Genomic DNA, 27,289 nt, shown 5'->3' on the forward strand with positions numbered 1-27,289 from the left:
AGTGTATAATGTAAACACACGCTTTATCGGGGTTGCTTGTTTATATTTAGGACTTTATCGCCACTTAGGAAAACTTTTCAGTCAAGAATTTGATGGCCGAATGGTTATGTTATAGAAATACAGATAGAAATACAGTATAAGATTGGGAAAAGTAGTTCTTCAGAGCCATAAGAACCATAGAGCAGGAGTTTATCTGTAGCTTTATACGTACAGAAACAATAATTGATTGTTACAACTGTGATAGAATGATAGCCTATAGATAGTATGCAGATGACGTCACTCAGGCCTTTGTTATGGTTTTTGCCATCCGCGTTTGTGAGTTGTTCTCACTAAACTGTATTAACCAGACTATAAAAGTTCATGGTTACACAGAGTTTGTGTGTTGGTCCGTTATACTTCCGGATGGCAATGTTGTGAACTCCTTGGCCAAGCGCATTCTATCTATTGTAATATATATATATATATATATATATATATATATATATATATATAAAGGTGAGCGTTATTTAAATCGATCAATATTTGAAGGACGAGTGTTTAAATAGGTACGTTTCCAGAGAATAGCAGTTAACTTGTTAATAACTTAAATTGATTTTAAAAATCTATCATTTTGACATCAATCTGTCATGAAATCAAATACACAAAGCACACATTTAATTTAGATATAAAGAAAAAATCAGATAAGCAAACAAAACCTTTTTGAAGTTGACATAGAATTGGATCGAACCATTCATTAACCGATCGATTTTTTAATCACCCACCCGTGTGAATTAGAACGGAACATTTTCTCTTTACATAATATTGACGTATACGTTACATGTCTTAAGATTTGGCAAGGCGGGCATAAACAAGATTATAAAAAAAAGCCAATTTGAATAATGACGAGTCTAGTACCATGTGCCAAAACGTCTAAGGAAATTAATCTATATTAACCTCAACAATTTTGTTAATTTCATTTAAAATAAAATAAACTGGCCACCCAACTGCTATTTACCACCCACCAAAATTTCACAACGAGCTTCGATGGTTACCCGCGTATAGACAGACACAAATACACACTCACCCAACCACACGCACACACATGTTTATAGCCTATAATATATATATTATATATATTAATATTATTATTATTCGCTTTATCTTATCAACCAGTTCATAACTTTAATTCATATAGTATATATAATAAATAAATACATAAAAAATAAAGGACAAGAGTACATTCAATTACTAGTTACAATACTGAAAATCAACACTTATTTACTCACACACACAGACACACACACACACACGTGTATATTTATATATATATATATATATATATATATAATATATTATATATATATATATACATACATACATATTGACACTATTATGTATCGTCAAAGTCAAAGTTACATCGATAAAAATCAATTACTGTTTGGATAGGTATCTACAGGTAATTCATTTCAGTCACATTCATAATGTCTTGCTCAAGAGTAATGGATAACTCTACTTCTTTAAAATACCCATTTGATTCAGCTAAATTGAGTACTGTTACTATCGAAAATGATCTTTTGACGACAGTGGATATTGCTTTGGTCGCGTGTCCAAAACGTGATTATGAATTCACCTGAATCTATACAAGCAGTTATCAGGTTATCAAAAGCACTGTGAAACTCAATTAATTAGGAAATGAAGCATAAATTCATGTATGTTTGATGCTTAAGTTTGAGTGTTGAGAGAGTTTATTCTCTTTATGAAACTTAAAGAAGTATCAAAGTTTGTGTATTAAGTATAACCATGATGATACAATCTAATTTGGTAGGATTTGCAAGGCTTAATTGTACATTCCAAGGGAGACCTTCCGAAAGCTCCTAGTGCTAAGGGAAACAACTCAAATATTCCCTCAACTAACCCTAAGAAAAAATAAAACCTTGTACCTTTAACTAACCCTAATATGAAAAACAAACACCCTAGCACCTTTGCTAAGACTTATGACTAACCCTAATTATAGGAAAAAAAATCCTCCGATTTCGAGCTAACCCTAATAGAAAAAAAAAGCCTAGGACTGCTTTGCACTACCTTTCAATACTTCACAAATCAAAATGGCCACGAGAATCAAAACAATGGTCAAATTAGACAATTTTAAACTTTCACAAATCTATCGTTTGTTCTAGAGTTTTTTTAATGCTTCTATAATATGATGACAAATTGAGTAAATAAACGCCTGACAAAAGATCCACGGTGAAAATACAAATTGAAACAAATGCTAGCGCTAGGAGCTTTCGGAAGGCCTCCCCATTCCAATGCTTGTAACGCAATTGACAACCCCAGGTTGTGGGCGTCAGTTCAAATCAGGAATGGAGAAAAGAAAAACACCCCTACGAGGATTGATCTGAAATATAATTTTTCTATTTTGATTTTGGAAAGAGGGGTGTGGGCGTTCAAGAGTAAAAGCTTGAGTTTGTGAGTGTCGGATTTTTTCCCCATCATTTTGAACATTACCATTTTAGGTGTTCACCTGCAGTTGGAAACGTTCATACCATTTTTAAAAGTAATATTTTTGTATTACATTATTTAAAAAACCGACACGTTCGATTTTAAATCGGTTTAATTTTACTCTATATGGGATTGAGATAAGAGAGTTAGCTTAATTGTTTTGTGACGTTGCCCTTCATTGTTATAAGGCCCACGCTAGCATGTGGTCAACCACGGCTTCAATACAATTTCTTTCTACCTTTTGGTTAGGATGCTTGTCTATCTCAACTTACTTTTCATCAAATACAACAGACTAAGATCTTAGGTCATTGCTGGATGGCTAGAGGAGCAGAACATAGTATATCTGAGAAGAGAGCTCTGTCAACTGATATTGAGACCCTAAGTATGATCGTAATCGATTTGTTTTTAGGATATATTACGGTCAACCCGCAAAGAGCTCTAAAATGGATTTGTTTCTTTCATCGGCACAAATGAGATCCTTAAGCCTCAGTACTAAAGAGGGTCTTAACCTTTAATCAAAGAGGTCCTCACACGGAGGCCGTTCTGTTAAGGGTAGAAGGGGGAGAGGGAGGTAATAAATGGGTTAGTCTGTTTTGCCTAATACATATTTGCTTTATCTAAATTTGTATCAATGGATTCAAATTCTAATTTAAACCCCATTATCCACTGATATTTGGAACACCGCCTTCTTGTACTATTATATTGTTATGTACGCTTGTGATTGTTTCTGATTTAATTGTGTCTATTTCTATAGACGCGAGGCATTCTTCTACAAAACAACTGGATATAACGGGCCAATCTCTTTCTGATGTATAAGAAGAATTATTAAGCCCTCATTATGAATTTTGGCGCAGTGCAGTCAAATTCCATCCGCTCTCGTGAAAATCTTGTTTTCGTGTCTACTACTTCAAGACGTTTGTTTACCAATAATCAAGTTGAGTCGTATAGATAAAAGATTTTTTTTTCATTGGACCGGCCCTTAAGCCAGAGTATTAAAAATCACCCATTTCTACTCTTTTTAAAAATAATGTTGACGAGATTTCATTTATCAAAAAAAAAATGTATCAAACTGTTTTGTCAGAAAACTCGTCGTTCAAATATCGATTGAGTAAAATGACCCTCACTTTGTCAAAAACTGTAAAACCAGGTACTTCCGTGAAAGTCATTTTAATCGATCAATAATATATGAAGGACAAGTTTTCTGGCCAAAATTTTTAATCGTTTTGTTTTCAGAGTACGGCAAAATAATCGCTTTTATTGAATGTTGGGGAGTAGGAATTGGATCAACTGTCTGCTCACTCAAGAGAGTTAGCTTAATTGTTTTGTGACGTTGCCCTTCATTGTTATAAGGCCCACGCTAGCATGTGGTCAACCACGGCTTCAATACAATTTCTTTCTACCTTTTGGTTAGGATGCTTGTCTATCTCAACTTACTTTTCATCAAATACAACAGACTAAGATCTTAGGTCATTGCTGGATGGCTAGAGGAGCAGAACATAGTATATCTGAGAAGAGAGCTCTGTCAACTGATATTGAGACCCTAAGTATGATCGTAATCGATTTGTTTTTAGGATATATTACGGTCAACCCGCAAAGAGCTCTAAAATGGATTTGTTTCTTTCATCGGCACAAATGAGATCCTTAAGCCTCAGTACTAAAGAGGGTCTTAACCTTTAATCAAAGAGGTCCTAACAAGGAGGCCGTTCTGTTAAGGGTAGAAGGGGGAGAGGGAGGTAATAAATGGGTTAGTCTGTTTTGCCTAATACATATTTGCTTTATCTAAATTTGTATCAATGGATTCAAATTCTAATTTAAACCCCATTATCCACTGATATTTGGAACACCGCCTTCTTGTACTATTATATTGTTATGTACGCTTGTGATTGTCTCTGATTTAATTGTGTCTATTTCTATGGACGCGAGGCATTCTTCTACAAAACAACTGGATATAACGGGCCAATCTCTTTCTGATGTATAAGAATTATTAAGCCCTCATTATGAATTTTGGCGCAGTGCAGTCAAATTCCATCCGCTCTCGTGAAAATCTTGTTTCGTGTCTACTACTTCAAGACGTTTGTTTACCAATAATCAAGTTGAGTCGTATAGATAAAAGATTTTTTTTTCATTGGACCGGCCCTTAAGCCAGAGTATTAAAAATCACCCATTTCTACTCTTTTTAAAAATAATGTTGACGAGATTTCATTTATCAAAAAAAAAAAAATGTATCAAACTGTTTTGTCAGAAAACTCGTCGTTCAAATATCGATTGAGTAAAATGACCCTCACTTTGTCAAAAACTGTAAAACCAGGTACTTCCGTGAAAGTCATTTTAATCGATCAATAATATATGAAGGACAAGTTTTCTGGCCAAAATTTTTAATCGTTTTGTTTTCAGAGTACGGCAAAATAATCGCTTTTATTGAATGTTGGGGAGTAGGAATTGGATCAACTGTCTGCTCACTCAAGAGGTGAGATATAATTATGGCAGTAGACGCAGTGGCACTGACGGATGTTTTACACCCCACACCCCCTTCTCCATTGTACCACCCGCCCCCCCCTCTCTCTCTCTCTCTCTCTCTCTCTCTCTCTCTCTCTCTCTCTCTCTCTCTCTCTCTCTGGCTCGCCCATACAATCGATCTTATTACCCCCTTGATCTGATTCCGTCACACTTCGTCTGTATATTCGATCTAACAATTTGATATTAGACTCTGGACTATCTATTGCCAGGACCAGACGTTGTATCGGTTTATTAGTTTTCCTTTAAGTTGTCAATCATTTGGTATGTATTTTCCATTTATGCCTGACTGGTTATATATTTCGTCATTTGTGTAAGGAATGATTTTGTTCTTATTTGATATTGAGCTTGAGTCTAACAAACCATGGATACATTTTGATTGTTATTATTATCATCATCATCATCATCATCATCATCATCATCATCATCATCATCATCATCATCATCATCATCATCATCATCATCAACTTCATCCTCTTCCTCTCCCTCCTCCTCCTCCTCCTCCTCCTCATCATCATCATCATCATCATCATCATCATCATCATCATCATCATCATTATCATCATCAATATTATCATCATCCGCTTTATTATTATTATCATTATTATTATTATTTCTATCATTATTATTATTATTATTATTATTATTATTATTAATCATTATTATTATTATTTCTATCACTATTATTATTATTATTATTATTATTATTATTATTATTATTATTATTATTATTATTATTATTATTATTATTATTATTATTATTATTATTTTACGAATGATTTTTTTATCGTGTTGACAATATAATTAATTCTATAGGTATATATAGATAAGATGAAAAAAAAAAAACAGATACGTTAGAAATATATTGTTGTAGATTACTTTATATTATTGCTATATGTCTTAACCCGAGGGGTTTGGTTGTTTTTTATCAAGGGACGATGAAAGATGTGTATAATATTTGGTTCTAGAAATCAGATATGATCTATATATCTCAGAACCTCTTTCGGTTATTCGTTATTTAAAAATCACCATAGCTAACCCAACCACTTTCACATAAATCCTTATTCTCATCATCATCATCATCATCATCATCATCATCATCATCATCATCATTGTCATCATTGCCATTATCATCCTCCTCCTCCTCCTCGTCATCATCATCATCATAATCATATATGAATCGATAAATGTTTAAGTTTAAGTGCGCACATGCGCGCGCGCGACGTGTGTGTGTGTGTGTGTGTGTGTGTGTTTTTTTGCGCGCGCGCGTCTATAATAGAAACCATTCACATGCATTTCATTGAACATGAAACAATACTGGCACAACAAACACGCAGAGAGCTTTCAACTATAAACTAACACCATTTATCGACGGAGAATCGTTCCACACTCTGTACAAACCAAAAAAAAAAAAAAAAAAAAATAGAAAGAAAGAAAGAAAAGAAAAGAAAATCAATCAGACAGAAAGAAAAGCCTTTAAAACTCAATGTTTCATTCTCTCTCCATAAAGCTTTCTCGAGCCTTTTATCCTATTTGCACAGCAACCAAGTTTGTTTGGTGCGTCCAATAAATAGACGCAGGACACGCTAGGATCGTTGACTTTTATTAGGAATTCACAGCACATAAATATTAGCTTGGATCTTGTATTTCGACCATGAATATTTATGAGATATTATTGTTCTTCACTTTTTCTTTTCTTCTTCTTTTTTGTTTTTTGTTTAACTCACGGGACTCTCGGAAGAAAGTTACCCAATAATGTATTCCCTCAAACAATGGATACTGTTTTGAGTATAATATAATATCGCATATCAGGCGTCATGTCTCGTCCTTTTACGTGTTGTTGTTGTAGAGTGCTTTGAACACATTTGGTGGATATTGCTCTACATAAAAGCTCTTTTTTAAAGTGATTTTTTCTTCTTCTTTTAGTAAAGATTCTACATGTACATTGTTTTTTTTTTTTAGCTTTTATATCCATCATTATTTTATTTTCATTTCCAACCGGTTTTACAATAATGATATTTAACAACTCAGTCCTGACGATGGCAAATTAAGCCTGAAACATTGATGTAGACTGTCCCAAACATTGTGGTAAATATTTTAAATAATAATTCGCTCCATTACTACATGTCGAGCACTTTTCGTACCATATTTGTATCAAACACGATTCAATATCTATTTATCTATCTATCTATCTATCTATCTATCTATCTATCTATCTATCTATCTATCTATCTATCTATTATATATATTATATATATATATATATATATATATATATATATATTTCTTTCTCTCTCTCTGTCGTCCTTTGATTGATTAAAGTAGTTCCAAGTCTTTTGTTTCGAATGGACTCAATATACGATTTCCTCCATTTAGAAGGCAAAATTGATCTTTGTGTCTGAGAATCCAATAAATGGGAAACGTTTAAATATCAATCAATAATATTAGCATAAAAGGGAATTCAGATTTTATTAATATTATATCCAAATCCTCTGCAATTGTTTGAAAATGATGCCAGATGTTAAATTACACAAAAATGATGAACTTTCTTGGTGCAAACCAGTCAGATTACAAGAAATAGGGGAGTATGAACTGAACAAATATATATTATTAGATGAATAGAATAAAACAGCTCGGAAAATAAATAACTCGTGTTTGAACACGAATGGCGAAAAATAATGAACCATAATGAGTACAGTATAAATATGTTTATGTATGTATGTATGTATGTATGTATGTATGTATGTATGTATGTATGTATGTATGTATGTATGTATGTATGTATGTATGTATGTATATATATATAGCTAATTTTATACTTGCGCATGTTCGGATTACAAATATTCGAAAATAAGGGTGATTTATTATGCGAAAACTTGAATTTAGACCGTCTACTGTCAAAAATGTGAAAATTGGGTTAAATTATCCATATTTCTTTTTATTCTTTTTTAAAGTGAATGGATTTTTTTTTTCACCATTTCGACACAAGCCTCGTTTGGGGCGATGGTTCATAAAATATTTGTTTTGATAAATTCTGTCATTTGGTTCTTTATTGATTGTTAATGGATACACTTATCTAGACCTCTCTTCGAAAAATACGAATGTTTTGTTTTTCATTTCGGTCTCAATTTACGAATGAAATAATGCTTAAAATACATATGAACTACGGAAGCAACGGCAACATCAAATTTGTATTGGCAAGTCGGGGATTCGGCTCATTGTGTTTCCTTTGAACGAAATAAACAATTATGGTCAAAATTAGATATACGGGTTAATATAACATGGTATCAACTTTTGCATAAGTTTATATTATACGGGAGCTTTTTTCTCTCTAGACTACCATCAATTTAAATGCTGAAATTGAACATGGGATTATTAATCATCAGGGCTGAATGAGATTTGTTGTTGTTGTTGTTGTTGTTGTTGTTGTTGTTTTTCTGCTGCTGCTGTTATTGTTGATATCGTTTGATTTGAGTTATTTTGTTTTGGTTTGGTTTGAGCTTTTTTTGTTTATTTGGTTTTTTACCTTTTAAGGAAGGGATTTTATTTAAGGAACGAATTTTTTATAACACCATAATATCTGTCCCTCAGACTGTTATATTACTCTACAAAAAAAAAAAAAAAAAAAAACAAAAAAAAAAAAACAACATAATGCTAAGTAACTCGTAAAATAAAGAATGAGAAACTTTCAGAATCCATCAACTTTTTTAATATTGCAGTTTGCCATTACTTACATCAATGGTTTCGATTTATGATCGGCAATCGCGAGAGCTCCTTATAAAATCGATCGGCCTCATAACGGTAAATTATTGATTATAAACGGCTTTTGGCTTTTAGGAGAGGCCAAGAGAGAAAGAGAGAGACAGAGAGGGGGTGTGAGAGAAAGAATAATATGATATAAATAAATAAATGAGAGTGAAAATGTTATGAATTCACCCAACCAAGAAGACGTGTTTGAATGCGTTGCGATAATAAGAAAATTATTATGACTGCCACAGTCGCGACAAAGTGAAAGGCAAGTTTGATGAATAAAACGTACAAAAAGAAAGATAAAATCTTCTTGTATGATTTTCGTAACGTAGTCTTAAATGGATATTGTAATACCTCAGCGTGTTCTTAAAGTTAATATCAATTCGGTCATAAAAGTGTTGTCATAAATGTGTTGCTTTTAAGATTAGGTGTTTTAGAAAGGAAATGAAATTGAACACGGAATATATCATTCTTTGGTACTGAATAGTATTTGGTGTTACTGTCCGTTTGGGGATTGTGTGCGATGTGTTTTGATCTGTATTTGAATTTGGATAGGAGATACTGAGTAGCTAGACTCTAGTTTCTTTATGATTTTGTTTGTTTTTTAAACTAAAAGTGTGTTCTTTCTGCATTCAACAGTCATCTTAGTCTCTATAACTCTTATTTTCCCAAACAAAATATAACTGCACACAGACACACACACACACACACACACACACACACATAATAACACACGCACACATTGTGATAGAATTGGACAGATCATGACGTTGAAATCGGATTGATTGAATAGCTCTCAAACCAACATATTATTATCTTCAAATACGAAACATTTCCGACTCGTTTTGTTAACGACACAATTACCATCAGTCTATGGTAGAAATGGATGTGCACATATTTGCAGAGCTGATAACCAACCGCATTTGACTTATGGGCTTGATTTAACATTGCTGTAAAGCACAGTATATTGCGTTGGCTTGAGAGTAATTCCATTGCAACAATGAGCCCATAAAATTTGGGTTATCAGACCGCCAAATAAGTACACGTCGGTAGAAATGATTCACGCGTTGGTCTACATCTTGGAATCTAGCGATTCCGATAATTTCATGATAGTATTTCTTTTTTTTTTTCAAGACAATCCTCTGTTAGAATTAGATAGTTTTTTTCAAGATCAAGGTCTATATATCTTAGACCAAGACTCAGCTCGGTTATTTAATGTGTAGTATACGTATGTGTATATTATGGTTATGCTTTATCAGTAATATATTTTTTAGCTTTTCGACTAGTGCTAGTTCAATTTCATTATAATTTGTTGGATTAAACGAGGGAGATTTTGTTTCACACGTCCGAAGTCATAGAAGAATTGTTACCTGTCTTCACCTAAATCTATACGTTTAAAGCAATTGTACTTTTTTTTACCATCAACTACTTGATCAACTTGCTTTTGACCGAAATTTTTGTCCGTTCTGGATTTTTCTGCTTATAAAACGAACAAGGTCATTTAAAGTCTTAATGCTCATAGCTAGATTTTATCCTGATTTCTATAACATTAAACATTAATCTTCGCCACATCGAGCAAAGATTATATGGTGCAAAAAGACCTTCAAGTTGTTCTTTTTAATCTTAAGGGAAAGACAATTCCATGTCGCGCTGGGAGACGCTACGAGTAAAGTTAGGAAACTGAAGAATGGGGTCCCTCGGGGATCTGTTTTGGCGCCAATGTTGTTTAATGTCTACATTAGCTACATGCCGAACACTTCATCCCTGAGGCTGGGATACGCAGACGACTAGGCACTCGTTACTTAAAGTAAAGTGTGGACCCGTCTCGAGAGCGTACTCAGCGAGGACGTCACCAGTATCAAAGCCTACTTCGACAAGTGGTATCTGAAGATGAACACTTCGAAAACAGTGGCCATTGCATTTCGCGTATGCAGTGGCTGGCACACCCGTAAACTGAATGCCCTTGTCGGGGACCAGCTTCTTCCATATGAGGCACATTCAAAATACCTTGGAGTGACGCTGGACCGCAACCTTACCTATCGGGTGCATCTCGAAGGAGTTGTCCGGATGATAGAGAAACGCGGGATCAACTTGGTGTGCTGATCATGCACTCCAGAGGAAGTCCACTTGGCACAATGCTATTCCGTTTCGGAGTATTGCGCTCCAGTGTGGGGTAGAAGCAAGAAAATTGAGAAGGTAGATGTTAAAGTTCACAAGTCCATGCACATAGAGTTGGGAACGCTGGCAACAACGCATAGAGAATGGGGCCCGACAATGGAAGCAATCCAGCCCCCCGATGTCCGGCGGGAGACAATTACAAACAACTGCCTTAATAAGATCAAAGAGAGAGGGAATGGGTATACCCCTCTCAAGCGCATAATGGACGGTGCCCCCCTTTTCGAGCCGAAATAAGTCCCGGCAACCCCTGTATGTAGATTCCCTGACTTCGTACAGAGCTAGCTACATACACGAAATGGAAGTCGATTTGGACGAATTCAGACCCTCGAGGGGTGGGGACACCGACTCCTCGAGACTGGGAGAGAAGTTGCCAGGCTTTTCCACCAGCAGAAGAAGACCCTGGGCGGAAGCCAATCGGCTTTGGTCGAGAACCTGCTTAACAGCACGCTCGTTGCCACCTGTCCAATAAGTTCCCGTTGTGGTAACACGGCCGGAACCGCAGAGCATCTAGTTGAACGGAGTTGTGACGAAGCTTCCGGGCGGGTATGCGGCGGTGCACGAGTGCGCTCCGGAATTTGCTGATTGGGTCGATTGTTATAACATAGTAGTGTGGCAACATAAGAAGCTGCTGCCACATCGAACAGACTCAGCTACCCAATTACCTTTGGCCGAACAAGGAGGACAATTATTTTCACTTTACCTCACCTCATTCTCTTGACCGAGGTGCTCATAGAGGAAACATGAGAGATGACTTCGCAGTAAGGGCCCTCCATCAAGCTGTCCTCATAAGTGTTGGGCAAGATGATAATGGTGTTAGACCTTTACATTATCCACCCAGCACCTTTTTTGTCGTCCCCTCTTGTCTCCCTCCAAGATCCCTTGCATAATGGTTTTTGCCAAAGTCTCACGGCGAGAAATATGACCAAACGAAGACAATTTCCTTTTTTTGACTATAGACAGGAGTGAATCCTGTTATAAAGACAACCCTTCTGTAGACCTCTTCATTTGACGTATGGTCTGTCCAGACGATGTCCATAATAATGCGCCTATAGCATTTGTTTTTGAATGATTGTATCTTGGTTAATGTCCAACTTTCACAATCATATATTATAAGAAGATTGATATTACAAGTGGCTGATGTATGATTTGAGTTTGTCATGTTCTTGTTTTCCCGTATCTTATCCAGTCTTGCCAATTACAGGTCACTTTATTTGTTTTTATTTGTGTGGTTTTTTTTTTGTCATACAAACGTGTTATTGCTTGCTATTGAGACCCACGCTCTCACGGCAAAAAAAAAAACAGAATAGAATATTCATATCGTTAACGAATGCTGCTGACAAATGTAGTCATAAAAGAATTCTAAATTCATCAAACTATATTAGTATTTTTTATAAATTTCCGAACATTCTCAATCAATTCTCTGACATATCGACACATTGACATTGCTAAACAAGTAAATGAACAATTACTGGGACTCATTTATCATATTTTCTTTTATCATTTACAGGTGATGAGAGCCTCAACAATGGTGTGAAACATAAGGAAATACAATGAACTAAATTCAGAATTCAATTAATTAGAGGTCTAACTGTTTAGTGGTTTCTGTGTCGCATTTTGGAATATATTTCAGTATAAATTCCATGATACAGGAAGTAATTCAAGCTTCTGACCTCGACCGCACAGGCTTCCCCAGCAAGACTTGATTTCGATTGAAGGAGGTACTATAACTGCACCCTATATCTAAGCACACATACCCCCCTACCCACCACACACAATGACAGAAGTAGACCAACCAGTTGATGTCCTGCCTAGGAGGCGACAGTCAGTCATGCCTGTAAGTAAAAAAATAAAGAAATTTAAGTTTATTCCAGATTCCATGACATAATAAATGAGTTATCTGCCTTTGACAAAACACTTTTTTTTTAGTTTGGTCAGGAAACATTTATTTCAAAAATCGATCGATCAAGCTGGCGACCAACTTGTCTAAAAATCTCAGACGAGAAAATTCTTTGAAGTTTTGGGTTTGAAGCTCATTGACAAATTAAATTCTACTTTAATCTATCAATATTTGAAAGAAAAGTCTTATTGCCTAAAAGGAAAAAAAAACTTATATCAGATTACTGCTGAGAATTCTACCACTAAAATTTCATATAACGTTGTCCTTTTTACATAGAGATCCCAATTAATGTTGGAGAAAAGTGAAGGGGGAAAGGTGGGGGGGGGGGGGGGGGGGGTGTCCTATTCCATGCCTGACAAGACCACCATTAGGCCAACTATCTTTCCCAACTGATGACTTCTTCATATAATTTCACAGTGATAATTTAAAAGAAGACGATTATATCAACCCCCCCCCCCCCAATTGTCTAATTTTAGACAACATGGGTGATTCATGTTGACACCAGACGTTAGTGTAATGGATTATCTATATTCGTAAGGGCGTAATTATTTTTTTTTAAAGTTAGACGTGGATATTGTTGATGTTGGTGTTTTTGATATTTTGTTTTTCTCTATAAATATTTGCGGCAATAGATGGGTTTGAAGGATATGAATTATAAATGGTTTTCAGACCCAGATCTAGAAGTCTATACCCAACAGCTTATTATTACCTCCATGGGGTGTGGCGATATAAGCCGTTTAAAACCACCCCTCCCTCCCCGCGAGATTTCAAAACCTGGTCAAAATCAATGCTGAAGCCCGAATTTTTCGGATATTATAATATCATGGCTTGTAACTTATTGAATAACGGGTCTCACATTAAACTAAAGACAGAAAGACTTTCACCACTGAAGTCATTACCATTCTCGTCAGACCACCTTACAAAATAAAATGCATTTTACTGTAATGATTTTGAAAGAAAACTCCTAACTTAACCACCGTTATAAATCAAGTCGAAATTTAAGATCTGCTAAGGGAACCCCCAAATTCCCTAGTTTTTCAGAAGAAATCCATTGACTGACTAACTGGTATCGATTCAATGCAAGTACTCCCATTTCATTTATTTCGTACTCGCTAACCGGAAAGTTGACACACAACCCACATGCTAAAAATGATGGCATCTGTTTTCGATGGGATTTGGCAAAACAAATTTGATTTTTTAATAAAATAATCACGATCTCATAATGCACGGGAACCATTTTCATGTCAGTTGTAAACACCATGCGAAATGTGATCATTAGTCCAGTGATTTTAAAGCCTTAGTATTACCAAAATACCAATTTAAATAAATAAAAATAAAATAAAATAAAATTCCCTTTATTCATCCCATAGGGGAAATTTGTATCTAGGGTCTATTCCAAAGGAAGACTAAAATAACCCAGGTGTCAGCCGCAGTACAGCGCCGCAAATTGACCTAGGGCGAGGTGACTTGCTCAATACCACACAGCGCAGTGGCGGGTGAGCGAACTCGGTACCTTTCAGGTACGAAGCAAAGACCGTACCGCTGAGCCACGTTGCCCCAAATTTACCAAATATATAATAAGATATTATATTATAATATGATAAAACCATTATGACTTGAAAAAAAAAGTTTCATTTGTTTTATATGATCTGACTAGAACAGGTTGTTGGGTCTCTTGAATAAAACTGGATTCACTTTCAAGAATAAAAAGGAGCAATTTCAGTGAGATTTTTCTTCGTTTTAAATTATAAAAAAAAATATTCCTAATGAATAGTTTTGCAATATCCTGACTCCTGGGAAACGTTATTAAGTCCCAAGCCGTCTTGTTTATGTAAACCTATTAAAGCGGGGTGATGTATTGATATTGGGTTTAATATGCCATTAATATGTAAATGGACATAAAAATAAATTGTTTACTGGTAAGATAATATATAAATAACGATAACACTTTTCTAAAGTATGTCCTTTGTTGTTTGTAAAATAATGAGATACTCTTGGTTTGGTCGATTCCATGAAAGTCTAAGGTAGGACGGTATAGAAATGGCAATAAGCTATTGATTATTTCACACGAATGGGAACGTCTTTTAGAGCCATGAACCCCATGAAGAAGGATATTATCTTGGATTAAATAGATACAACGACAATATATATATATATATATATATATATATATATATATATATATATATATATATATATATATATATATATATAAGACTGTTAAGAATCTCGTGGACTGACAATAAAACTAATGAAGAAGTATTAGAGCAAGCTGAAACTAAAAGGTTACTAATTCGTACAATAAGAAAAAGTCAAATGCAATTTTTAGGGCACCTATCTAAATCGACATAAATGTATTGAATATCTTGCTCTCACAGTCTCACAGGAAAGAAGGTAAAAAGAGTAAAGGTAGACCAAGAAAAACGTACTTGAATAGTTTGAACAGCTGGGTGACAAAGAAAGAGAAGAGTAATATTAGTTTCTTGAGGTTATCTAATCAGAGAGATGAATGACGTACCATGATCACCGATGTCTAGCTCAGACTTGCTACTTGAAGAATATTATATAATATAAATATATATATATAATATATATATATATATATATATATATATCTTGCTACCTCCTGGATAGAACGCTAAAATATTAAAAGCCTTTCCCTTTGCTTCTTCAATCCAAGCATTGGTCCACTCAAATTTAATATGAGACATGATCAAAGAATAAGTTGTTATTGTTTCTAAAAGCTTAATACATAATAATCTTTGCTGTTGTTATGAGGATGAACCAACTCATGCTTGGTTAGTAATATCTTTCTTTGATTTTAAGGCGAGCTATTATAAGGATATTGATTATTGATACAGAATATAATATAAAAAGTATTAAATTCTGTACTTATTGCTGGGCTGTGGCAAGGCCTTCTGTTTTTAAAATGTCGTTTAGAATGTCTCGTATATTGATTATCCGGTTTCATATTTCTTATTTCTTTGAGGAGAACTATATCTAAATTTTCCATTTTCCATGTTCTGCTCTTTTATTAGCTTGACAGCTCAATATTTTCACTCGTCTGTCATGCCCTTTCTAATATATGATTGATTGCCTATCTGTGTTTCAATTCTTTTATCTTATAATTTTTATTTTTTATTTTTGGGTACTTTATCCCCTAGACTTAGTTATCTCCCTACCCCTCCCTCTCCTTTTCCCTCTAACTCTCTAACTCACTGCCCACCAACCTACAAACCGAACTACCAACAGTTCAACATGACATGGGCACATAAACACAAATGGAATATACCATTCTCTTCATAAAAGCAGGTGTTTGGCTGGTCTATAAAGTGGAGGGACACTTTATTGTAACAAACGATATTTATGTTCGATCACGCTCAGCTTGATATATTAGGTTACACATATCTTAATAGAATATGTCATTAATTTTGCAACATCAAAGAAAATACATGACTTTTACTCTCTTTAAGCGCAATACCATTAATCACGTTTGTTATGAATTCATCAAAGAATTAATAAAACGTTCAGTTTAACGATCCTCTAAACATATTTCATAATATATCAAAAGTTATAACTGTTAGAAACTGCTCAGATCGAAAATTGTATTGAGTAGGATGTTCATCTAAGGCACTCGAGGGGGCAGGAATGAGATGTGTTAACTGGATTTGAATTGCTTTTAAAGATAAGACTGAAATGGATGAACATTTATAGAGTGGGAATGCGGATTTTTTTAAAAACTTGAACTTTTATATAGCACAATATCCGCTAAACATGCCCAAAGCGCTTTACAAGGGGGCCAACAGCAACACTTAACATGTAGGACGTGACATGACGCCTGTTAGGCAATATTATAATTTTTTCGGACAATGACAACGCTATAAACGGCCAGGTACTCATGTCACACCTGAGAATGGTGAGATAATGTCAGTAAAGAGCCTTTTCCAAGGTCTCAACTAAGCGAGTGTCAAACCACAAGACCACATAGCCGATTGCAATGACTTAAGTCAACTACCATTTTAACCTTAAACGTTAACGCTTATAATTTTGCTTTTAGCAATCAAACAAGAAAAAATGTAAAGCATTATCACTAAACAAATATTCCATTTGACGGGAATTCCCGTTGAAATGTCATGACAAAGGTCAACCATTTGGTTTGGAAGCTACTCGTAATTACCGATGACATTTGGAATCTGCACTTTAAAATAAGTACGGAATGGGTTTTTAATGAATGGCATAAATAAAGCATTTTCAACCATTTTAAATTTTAAGCTGAAAGCCAGATAATTAATTTTCGGAAACCATTGGCGAGGCTTGCATTAATGGTCTATAAGTACAACGAGGTGTTGCGAAGGGAAATAAAAGATTCTAGCGTTTTAACTCCCGATATTCAAGACGAGTGGTTTTTCACCATCTGTGTCACGAATCTCTCCATAGATTATTATTATTATTATTATTATTATTATTATTATTATTATTATTATTATTATTATTATTATTATTATTATTATTATTGTTGTTGTTGTTGTTGTTATTATTATTATTATCTATTATATAACAGGGATTTCATATAAAATGAGCATTGCAACTGCACAGTAATATTTTCATTGCATATTGAATTGCATAATATGCTTGCAATGACTGTCATTTGTGGCTCACATTTCAGATATTGTTGGTAAAACGATATTTTGATTAAGCCCTCGTGGAAACACACAAGGCTATTAATCACAATCTATTATTCTAAAGTGTCTAAATAAAAAACAAGGAATTCCCCAATATGACGACACACATCACTTCTTGATAAGAAAGAGTGTGCGGGGTCAAACATTTTCATGAATTGTAACGTACGACGTAGATACGCATCAAGCCATCCGTTTCTGAACCATAATCTGCTTTAAATTATTTTCACAGTGAAATTTGAAAGGGTTCCTTTTTTAAAATAATCTAATCCCTTTAAAATTGAAAAGGAACTTCTTTTGTTATAAACAGATTGACTTGATGCAATCCTTGGTCAAACTTAGGTTTTGCAAAAGCAAAAGTTGTGAACAAATCTAAATATGATGCCAACTTGAAATTTGAACTAAATATTTGCAACATTCGTGAGTTTATGAAATACAAGTATAGATAGTATGCGCTTGGCTAAGGAGTTCACAACATTGCCATCCGGAAGTATAACGGACAAAGACACAAAACTTTGTGTAACCATGATCGTTTATAGTTAGGTTAATACAGTTTAGTGAGAATTACTCATAAACGCGGATGGCAAAAAACAATAACAAAGACCTTCGTGACGTCAACTTCAAACTATCTGTATAATATGATAATGACAAGCATATTGGAAAACATTACCTTTTTCAGTATGTCTCAAAGACCATGCAGTTGTACAATGACTATAACCTTATTCATCTTGTCGGAAAATATTTACTTCATACGAAATCGAAAAGTCATCCCCTCGTTGTCAAAGAGCCTGAAACTTAGTCTTCTTTTGAAAAGATTCGTCTAACTTACTTAATTTTTCTTTTGTGAGAGTTGCTGGAATTCAACTTTCTCTTTCGAAATCATATACGTCTTTGGGTCACCGATTTGTTTGGGGTTTTTTGGGGGGTTTTTCGTTTGTTTGGTTTTTTTTTTTTTTTCAAAATTAAGAATTTCGTTTTATGGCAATTTTTCTCTATTTCTATCACGATACTTCAAAAAAAAAAGAACCTAGATAGCTTTCTAGAATGATGTGTGACCCCGAGTATTCTTTAACCCCTTTTACTGCTTTTGTGTTCCAAACAGAGAGACGGAGACGGTATGACAACGGGTCCTATGCGCAGGATGTCCAGACTAGAGCCAAGACAGAGTGTCCAGTATGGTATGAGTGGGCGGAGGATGTCTCACATGTCACGGTCCAGTATCTCTGGGGCTAGCTTTGGTCTCAGGGAATTCAAACAACCGCAACAGGTGAGACATTAATTTCGATTAAGTAAAGAGTTATTATCACTTTGAGTCATCTGTTTTTGTTTTATTTTTGAAAATATAATTTTGGAATTTCAATTCTCAATATTTCCTGTTGTATATACTAAGTATATAAAAATTAGTTTTTTTTCTTTTGGGGATGGGGGGAGGGGGGGGCGGGTTTTGTGTTGTTTTTTATTTTTTGTTTTTTTTTTATTTTATTATTTTTACTTTTTGATTTATGCGACAGCATTTAGGATGTGATATAAAACCACAACCAATGATTATCCAATGTAGATCTAATAGTATTTGAGACACATAATATTATTTTATTTTATTTTTTGCTTATTAAGCCTTCACATCGATGAGACAGGAGTTGATAGTAACAATGATAATTTACTTGTTTAAAATCAATGCATAATTTTGCAAAAAATAAATTGTGGATATTTCTTTTAATATATAATATACTGGAGGTAATTATAAGCAATTTTAGTCCTTATTAATCAATAAAAATATAAAAAGTAAAAGTTTATCGGCCAAAAAGAAAATAAGTGTCGTTGTAAAGCTATGTTGCTCATTCTTTTTACTCAGGTTGCCAACACATACAAACTAGCACCAGACGAAAAGGAGAGATTCCAACCCACAAAGGCAGAGAACGTAATCAAATCGGTGCTTGAGTCATACCTAGGTGGTGAGACGTACAGTAATGAAATATGTAGCAATTTGGTACAACAAATTTCTGACCTCATCAAAGGGAGAATGAAAGACTTAGGATTCAGGTGAGTTATTATCAAAATTGATTAATTAGTTGGATAAAGTTAAAGCTGAGCCTTTATTGCCGTCATTAAAATACTGGAACGCTCTTCCCGAATCACCAACAATGGCTGCCATTCAACAAATCGCTCCGCCATCGAAAACATAAGCTCAGAATTGAGTCGACTTCGAGTAACTCTCAGATTCAGATTCCCTCTGAATAAAAAATACGTTGTTAAAATTGTGGCCAGAAAATTCGTCCTTCAAATCGATCGATTTAAATGACCCTCAACTTATCAAAAACTCTCAAACTTGGGACTAAGACTAGGATAGTACAATTGTATGACTACGCAAACAAAGCCTCATAGGTCAGTTTTCTTCCTGTCATTGTTGAAGACAGAGATGAATTGTTATTTATGTCTATATTGGCCAAAGATTTTTTGTTTCCGGTTTGCAAAACTGTAAGGTAAATTTTGCTCTATTTTCATGCCTTTGTGTGCATTTAAAAGGATAAACTAAAGTTCGTTTTTCAAAGATAGAGGTACATCTTATGACATACTGCACAAACCCCATAGCCTTTAAAAGCAACCGGTCATCCATAAACTTAACTTTTAAAAAGCAATTGCTTGTGATGGTAAAAGTAACATTAGGAATTGAAGGAAACAATCAAACGGAATTTTCAGAACAGTTTTATGTCGGGTCGACGCAGAAGCTGAATGTTGAATTTACAACCCAAAGTATAATACTTGGGTGAACATTATTTGCTTTACTGACTTACTTACTCACTAACTTGATTTCCAACACTAGTTCTCATAGATCATCTTCGCTGAACTCCGGTTGTTCTTTATCAGACCAGGTCCCAGGTCCTCATACGGCTAATGTTGATTTTTGTCTATTGTCATATTATATCATTTCTTGCTCCTTTCAGTGTATGTCGCGTCTATTTTAAAATAAATTCAAGCTTTTTGCTCATACGATTTCATCAGGCAAACTATTTCACAGCTGAACAACCCGCACATTAAAATCATACTCTCTAATATCTATCCTTTTCCTTTGTGGACAAAGCTTCCTACTGTTCTCCTTTGTATCATATCACATTTTAACAATAATTTCCAGCCTCCCTAACATTACTTCTACTTGATATTTTGTATGTTTATATCATATCATGCACTCCAACTCTCCTGTAACTCAGCCATGGTAATTTTGGCGACAACTTCATACCAGGAATTTGTTTCGTCACCCATCTCTATACTCTCTCTATCATTTCAATGTGTTACATATTTAATTGAGGTCAAATAAGATCATTTTTAAAATTAGCAACACCCTAAAATGTTATATTTCTGATCATTCTAGACAAAAATTCATTTTTTGACATCTGGTTAACTCAAATCTGACATCATACCAGTCTAACGCCGTGTGTCACGTTTCTTGTTTTGAATGTCTACGTCATATCATTGTTAAATCTAAATAGAATCAACCATCCTCATGTTATGTGCTTAGATCTATGTCCACATATTTACAAGTCTGATTATCGAATGCAATTATGGGCTGATTTAATATTAATGTAATGAACAATATTTTTCGTTGGTTAGAGAGTATTTACATAACAATGAGCCCATAACAAATTGGGGTATCAGACCTGCAGAGTTGGTTTAGATAAAATGAGAGTATGGTAATAAATGATTATTAGAATTTGAATTTTGAAAGAATTGAAATAGTTTGGAATTCAATAACAAAACGCTTTGAACCCTGATTTCCTTTGCATATTCCAGTCCAAGTAATCAAAGAATAAATTAATGAAGTGAAGAAAAAGTCTTTATCAGCGACTGCTGAATAGGATCAGAAGTTACTGTGTAATTGGCGGCCTTGTTAACTAATGTATGGATGTATTCGTCCCTTAGAAATTAAAAAAATATATATCTTGTTAATTGGGACTGTCGTCTCAGGGCCAAGAAGTGATATTCTTAGAGATACATGCCTTTCAGAGAAGTGTGATGGTCTCAACTCCCTACTCATTGTGATTTTCAATTATTTATTTCTTTGACAACTTAGCAAATAGGCAAAGGTAAACCCCAACTGTGCCCTGATAGATGCGCAATATGAATTTAAAATTATCTCAAAGAAAAAGACACTGGAGAGCTTTAACCATTTGACCGTTGTACTCTGGAAAAATACGTATTCAAAAATTTGGCCAGAAAACTCGTCCTGCAAATATCGATCATATATTTGCCTCATCTTGGCAAATTCTCCCAAACCTGGAACTTCTAAAAGCTAGACTAGAAGGAATTATAATAAGGTTCTTATTTATTGTGATCAAAATAATCTATCTGCATTTTAATACATATGTCCGTGATGAACTATATCTAGGCCCAAGTATGTACAAAAAATCACATTTTTACTTCGCTTAGTGTAAAATATGAACATGCAAATGTTAATTACGGTTAGAATCATGGCATGTTCCGAAATTTAAACAAGGATACGCTATTTACCACAACAATTCACACGCTTCATTGTTTGTCGTTATATACAGACTTTAAAATCTGACTTTCTTGATGATTGGCGACGAAATTTGAATTTTAAAAGGCTAAAATAGGGGTTGACTTAATTAGTTCAGATAAAGATGAATTTTTAAGCATGGCCGACATCAAAATGTGCAAATTGCATTCATTTTTAAAATGTCTTTTTAGAAATATTAATCTCTAGAGAATAATAAAATAATGTGATTTGTTCTATGTAGCCTGATTATTATATATCCCTCCCTCTAAACTATTCTATGCAGTATGCCCTCTCACTTTAGCCTATGATCGAGACCAAACAAATAGCGGCTCTTGCGCGTCATCTATTGCATCACCAGAAAAAGAAAACGAGGATAAATTTTGGGCTATCTATCACGCATTGGCCTTTTAAAAGATTGATCTCAAAAATTAAAATCTCTAGCTTAGATGCAAAAGAAGATAATAATAATAATAATAATAATAATAATAATAATAATAAATAATATAATAATAATAATAATAATAATAATAATAATAATAATAATAATAATAATAATAATAATAATAATAATAATAATAATAATAATAATTTTATTTTGTTTTGTTTCTTGCGGGGTTTTTTTTTGGGTGGGGGAAAGGGGGGGGGGGGGGGGTTTCGCAACTGAATTTGCTTTACAAATCTTTGTCTTTTGTATTAATCTAGTACAAAGGGAGGTAAAAATGTGTCATCATGAGTCTGTTGACACGAAATTGAAAGGTGTTGAAAGCGAGTCCGTTCGTGTCAAAGCACATGATTCTCTTTGAACCATAGTATGCGTTGTGTGCATAAACTTACTCGAGTGGTTATCAGCTACAATTGTCAAAGGACAAACTAAATGGTATTTGACTTTGCATTTGGTGATTCAATTCCTTCTTAGCGTAAAGTAAATTTTAGTTTAAAAACAATTTTTTAAGTTCTTAATTTACAGAGAGTTTTTGTACTAATTTGAGATTTTTATAAAACGCAATATCCACTGAACGTGCTCAAACTGCTTACTATGCGTTAGGCACTCGTGTTTTTATTATTATTATTATTATTATTATTATTATTATTATTATTATTATTATTATTATTATTATTTAGTAGTAGTAGTAGTAGTAGTAGTAGTAGTAGTAGTAGTAGTAGTAGTAGTATAGTAGTAGTAGTAGTAGTAGTAGTATCATTATTATTATTATTATTATTATTATTATTATTATTATTTTAATGGAATACTAGGTTACGTGTGATTGAACCCTTTTTAAATATGGATCCTTTGTGATTTAAAGTTTAAAACAAAACGATGACGACAAAAGCAACAACAACAACAATGATAACAACAACAACAACAACAATAAAAGTAAACGTTTTACATACTCATTTTCCTGAGACTTCAGAACCACCAGGTGCTGACTTTGTCTTGGAATAGAGACCCTAAAGAAAATTATTCTCGTCTAGTTAATTTAATTATTTATTTTAAGTATTTAATCATGTACCAATTGTGAAATCTCTCTTTCTCCCACAGCAATCGGTACAAATACGTATGCGTGGTGACCATAGGCCAAAACAAGAACCAGGGAGTTGCAGTCGTCAGTAGAAGCATCTGGAACCCTGACACAGATAATTTTGCCTCCGCCTCCTACTCATCAGGGGATGTGTTTGCCGTGGCCAACATCTATGCAACTTATTTCGAATAATTAACAGCTTGTTGTATTTTTTAATTGCTTATTTTTATCATTATTTCTTTCGTTGACCTGTTTTATTCAATTACTTTTGTTCAAATTGTTTTCTTTTTCAATTCCGTCCAAAAAGTCCATTAGACTCTGCTGATGGCCAATTGCCATCACCTCAGAAGAAACTCTTATGAGTGCAATGTTTAATAGATTTTGCACATTTCTCCTAAGAAAAGCGCTTAAGTCTGTTAACCAATGATACAAACATCTCAACTTCTCTTGAAACGGATTTACTCCTTTAATCTCGAAAGGTCTGGGTTTTTGCTTTTGCTTTTTTCTTCTTATTTTTCTTCTTTTTTTTTTTGAGTGGGGGAATGAGTGTTGAGGGGGATCTTGGCTGGGACCAATACATTGAATGTGCTCATAATTTAGTCTCATGGCATTGGTGGGACATCGGTGTTTAATGGCATCTTTCTCTGTGATATAACATAGTTACTTATTGATGATTTAACATATTTTCAAGACGCAAGCAATAAATCATTTCCGTTTAGTAACGTTCTTGTTTTAAGTTGTCTTCAAATTCTATTCCTGACTCTCAATTCTATGACTGATTGAATAGGCGGAATGTTTGTAGGAATGTTTGAGACAAGAAAGTTTTGAAATTTGAGTTCTGTTATGTGAGCACTCTCATATTATTTTAATGGATTCATTTATTGCAAAACTTTTTATAGTGTTTTCTACACGAGATATAAAATAAACTATGGAAGAGACTTAAAATTACACGTGTTCACCCATTTTTTCAGCTCGGATTATGCAAGTGTAAATGGAGAGAGAGAGAGAGAGAGAGAGAGAGAGAGAGAGAGAGAGAGAGAGAGAGAGAGAGAGAGAGAGAAAGAAAAGAGAAGAAGAAGAAGAAAGAAGAAAGAAAGAAAGAAAGAAAGAAAGAAAGAGAGAGAGAGAGAGAGAGAGAGAGAGAGAGAGAGAAAGTTTTCCCAAAGTCTTTAGAACCATATTGCAAATGAGTCAACGAAGCCAGTAGCTTTCCCTGAAAAGTCTTTGGTTCAATGAGATAATAATATATCAAATATTACACACATCTCATAAGTTCAAAAATCTTTTGCCGTAATCTGACGAAACACATTTTTTTTCATTTGACCAGAAAACAGTCCGTTCAAATGTGATCAATCTTCTCAAAACGGTATCGGGAGAAGAACATTATTCCGAAAATGCAGCCCAGTTAACTATTGGGTGTTACGTAATGGATACCGCCGCCCTGTGAGCAAACAAAAAGCGTTTCTTAACAAGGACGTGTGAACCAAACGTCACCTGGATTCGATGCGCTTGATTCGTTTCTAAAAACATCATCGCTACCAACACTATTGCAATCATCACCACCATATCATTGTCATCATCATCACCTCCATCACTACTACAACCAACACCAACACAACATCGCCATCGTCATCATCACTACCACCACAACTGCAACAAAGATCACCACCACATCAACCATCATCATCATCGCCACCCCTATTGCCACCATCGCCACCACCACCACCACCACCACCAACACATCACTATCCTAAGTTCCACCACTGCTCCATCCTTTACTAATACCACATCATCTTCGTGACCACTACAAATATTGCACTTCTCCACCACATCAGTATCGCACTCACCACAAATTAAATCACCACACCACTAAAACAACTCCTCCACCACATCAGCACCACTATCACCACTACAGCAACCATCATATCGTCGTCGTCGTCATCATCATCATCATCATCATCATCTTCATCATCATCATCATCATCATCATCATCATCATCATCACTACCACCACTACTACAACCACCACCAAATCATCATCACGAACAACACGATTGTAAACACCATCACCACCACAACAACCACATCATCATCATCATCATCATCATCATCATCATCATCATCATCATCATCATCATCAGCATCATCAATACTACATCCAACACTACAACACCATCATCATTGTCATCATCACTGCCACCACTACTGCAACCACTATCACCACCACACCATCATCATCATCGCCATCACCATTGTAACCACCAGCACCACCGCATCGTTACCATAGTTCTATCTCAGCAACAACCTTTACTATATTCATCATCATCGTCACCACCACCGCTAATGCAACTCCTTCACCGCATCATTATCGCACTTACCACTACTGAAATCACCACCCCATCATCATCATCATTACCAACACTATTACAACCACATCATCATCATCATCATCATCATCATCATCATCATCATCATCATCATCATCATCATCATCATCATCATCATTACCACTACTAAGACAACTTCACCACATCGTCACCTCTGCCACCACTACTGCAATCATCATATCGTCATCATCATCACTACCACCACTACTACAACCACCACCAGATCATCATCACCATCATCACTACCACCACGATTGCAACCACCACCGCATCATCGCCATCATTATCATCAAACATCTACCACCATATCATCATCATAGCCGCCACTATCACAACCACATCAATATCATCACTACCAGTACTAATACAACTTCACCACATCGTCACATCTACCACCACTACTACAACCATCATGTCTGTCATCATCATCACCACCACCACAACTACAACCACCATCAGATCATCATCATCATCATCACTACCACCACTATTGTGACCACCACCACTTCATCATAATTATCATCACCATCGCCATCACTACTACAACCACCGCCACCACATCAGCATCATTATCATCACCATCAACCACCATCACCACCACCACATCATCATCACCATCACTATCACCGCCACCACCATCACTACATCGTCATCATCACTATTGCAACCACTACCACATCATCATCATCACCATCATCACCATCATCATCATCACTATCATCATCATCATCATCATCATCGTCGTCGTCGTCATCATCATCATCATCATCACCATCATCATCATCATCATCATCATCATCATCATCACCACCACCACAACCACAACAACCGCATCATTTTTTTTCCTGCTGAAATTGTGGGATTCCTGGATGGAATCCATTGCATTCAAGTCAGGACTCATTGGAGGAAATTAAACTTTAGAAATAAACCGATGGTGATTTCCTCTTCATATTGAAAATCATGTAACATTGATAGAAGACAAAAACATATTCCATACTTTATTCCGATCAATTATTTGTTTTTCAACAAGACGGGGCAACTTCCCACGCTATTAATACTACAGTGCTTAAAGCAAGACGCAAGTCTGGAAACTTTTGATATCGTGATTTTTGAATGATTTTGGTAAAACCCGCATAGTGACTTAACCAAGAAATAGAAAGGACTTTTATTTAAACTTGCGAGTAATTAAATCATTTCGCACATTATTGTCAGATGACCACGAGTCGTTGCGGTCATCTAGCCCTGACGTAATCACACACCTGAGTAAATAACAGGTTGGCGACCATCCGACGGTCAAGGGTAATAAATATGCGCCAAATCGGAAGTAACGGGGTACACCGACGGTATTATGTCGGGATGAAACGGGTTAGGTTTTA

The 27,289-nt window shown here is 34.9% G+C and overlaps 1 protein-coding gene across 7 annotated transcripts in view; it reads left to right on the forward strand.

Annotated features, from left to right (window-relative positions):
• LOC144973985 (dynein light chain Tctex-type 5-B-like) overlaps positions 1-24,471 on the forward strand; it is a 31,954-nt gene extending 7,483 nt beyond the window's left edge. For 2 of the 7 annotated variants that reach the window (XM_078916874.1, XM_078916899.1), the window contains exons 2-5: positions 12,428-12,754; positions 18,599-18,763; positions 19,349-19,536; positions 23,547-24,471. In XM_078916874.1, coding sequence (XP_078773000.1) covers positions 12,695-12,754; positions 18,599-18,763; positions 19,349-19,536; positions 23,547-23,718 — 585 coding nt within the window. In that variant the 5' untranslated portion in view covers positions 12,428-12,694 and the 3' untranslated portion in view covers positions 23,719-24,471. Of the gene's footprint in view, positions 1-4,924; positions 4,946-5,136; positions 5,306-8,970; positions 9,008-9,167; positions 9,219-12,427; positions 12,755-18,598; positions 18,764-19,348; positions 19,537-23,546 lie in introns of those variants that run through there. The other 5 variants (XM_078916888.1, XM_078916880.1, XM_078916884.1 and 2 more) reach the window with 5 other exon arrangements.
• Positions 24,472-27,289: the final 2,818 nt, after the last annotated feature.

The sequence above is a fragment of the Berghia stephanieae genome, chromosome 1 (genome assembly GCF_034508935.2).
Source record: "Berghia stephanieae isolate SIO BIC M18660-M18661 chromosome 1, UCSD_Bste_1.3, whole genome shotgun sequence".
Classification (NCBI taxonomy): Eukaryota; Metazoa; Mollusca; class Gastropoda; order Nudibranchia; family Aeolidiidae; genus Berghia; species Berghia stephanieae.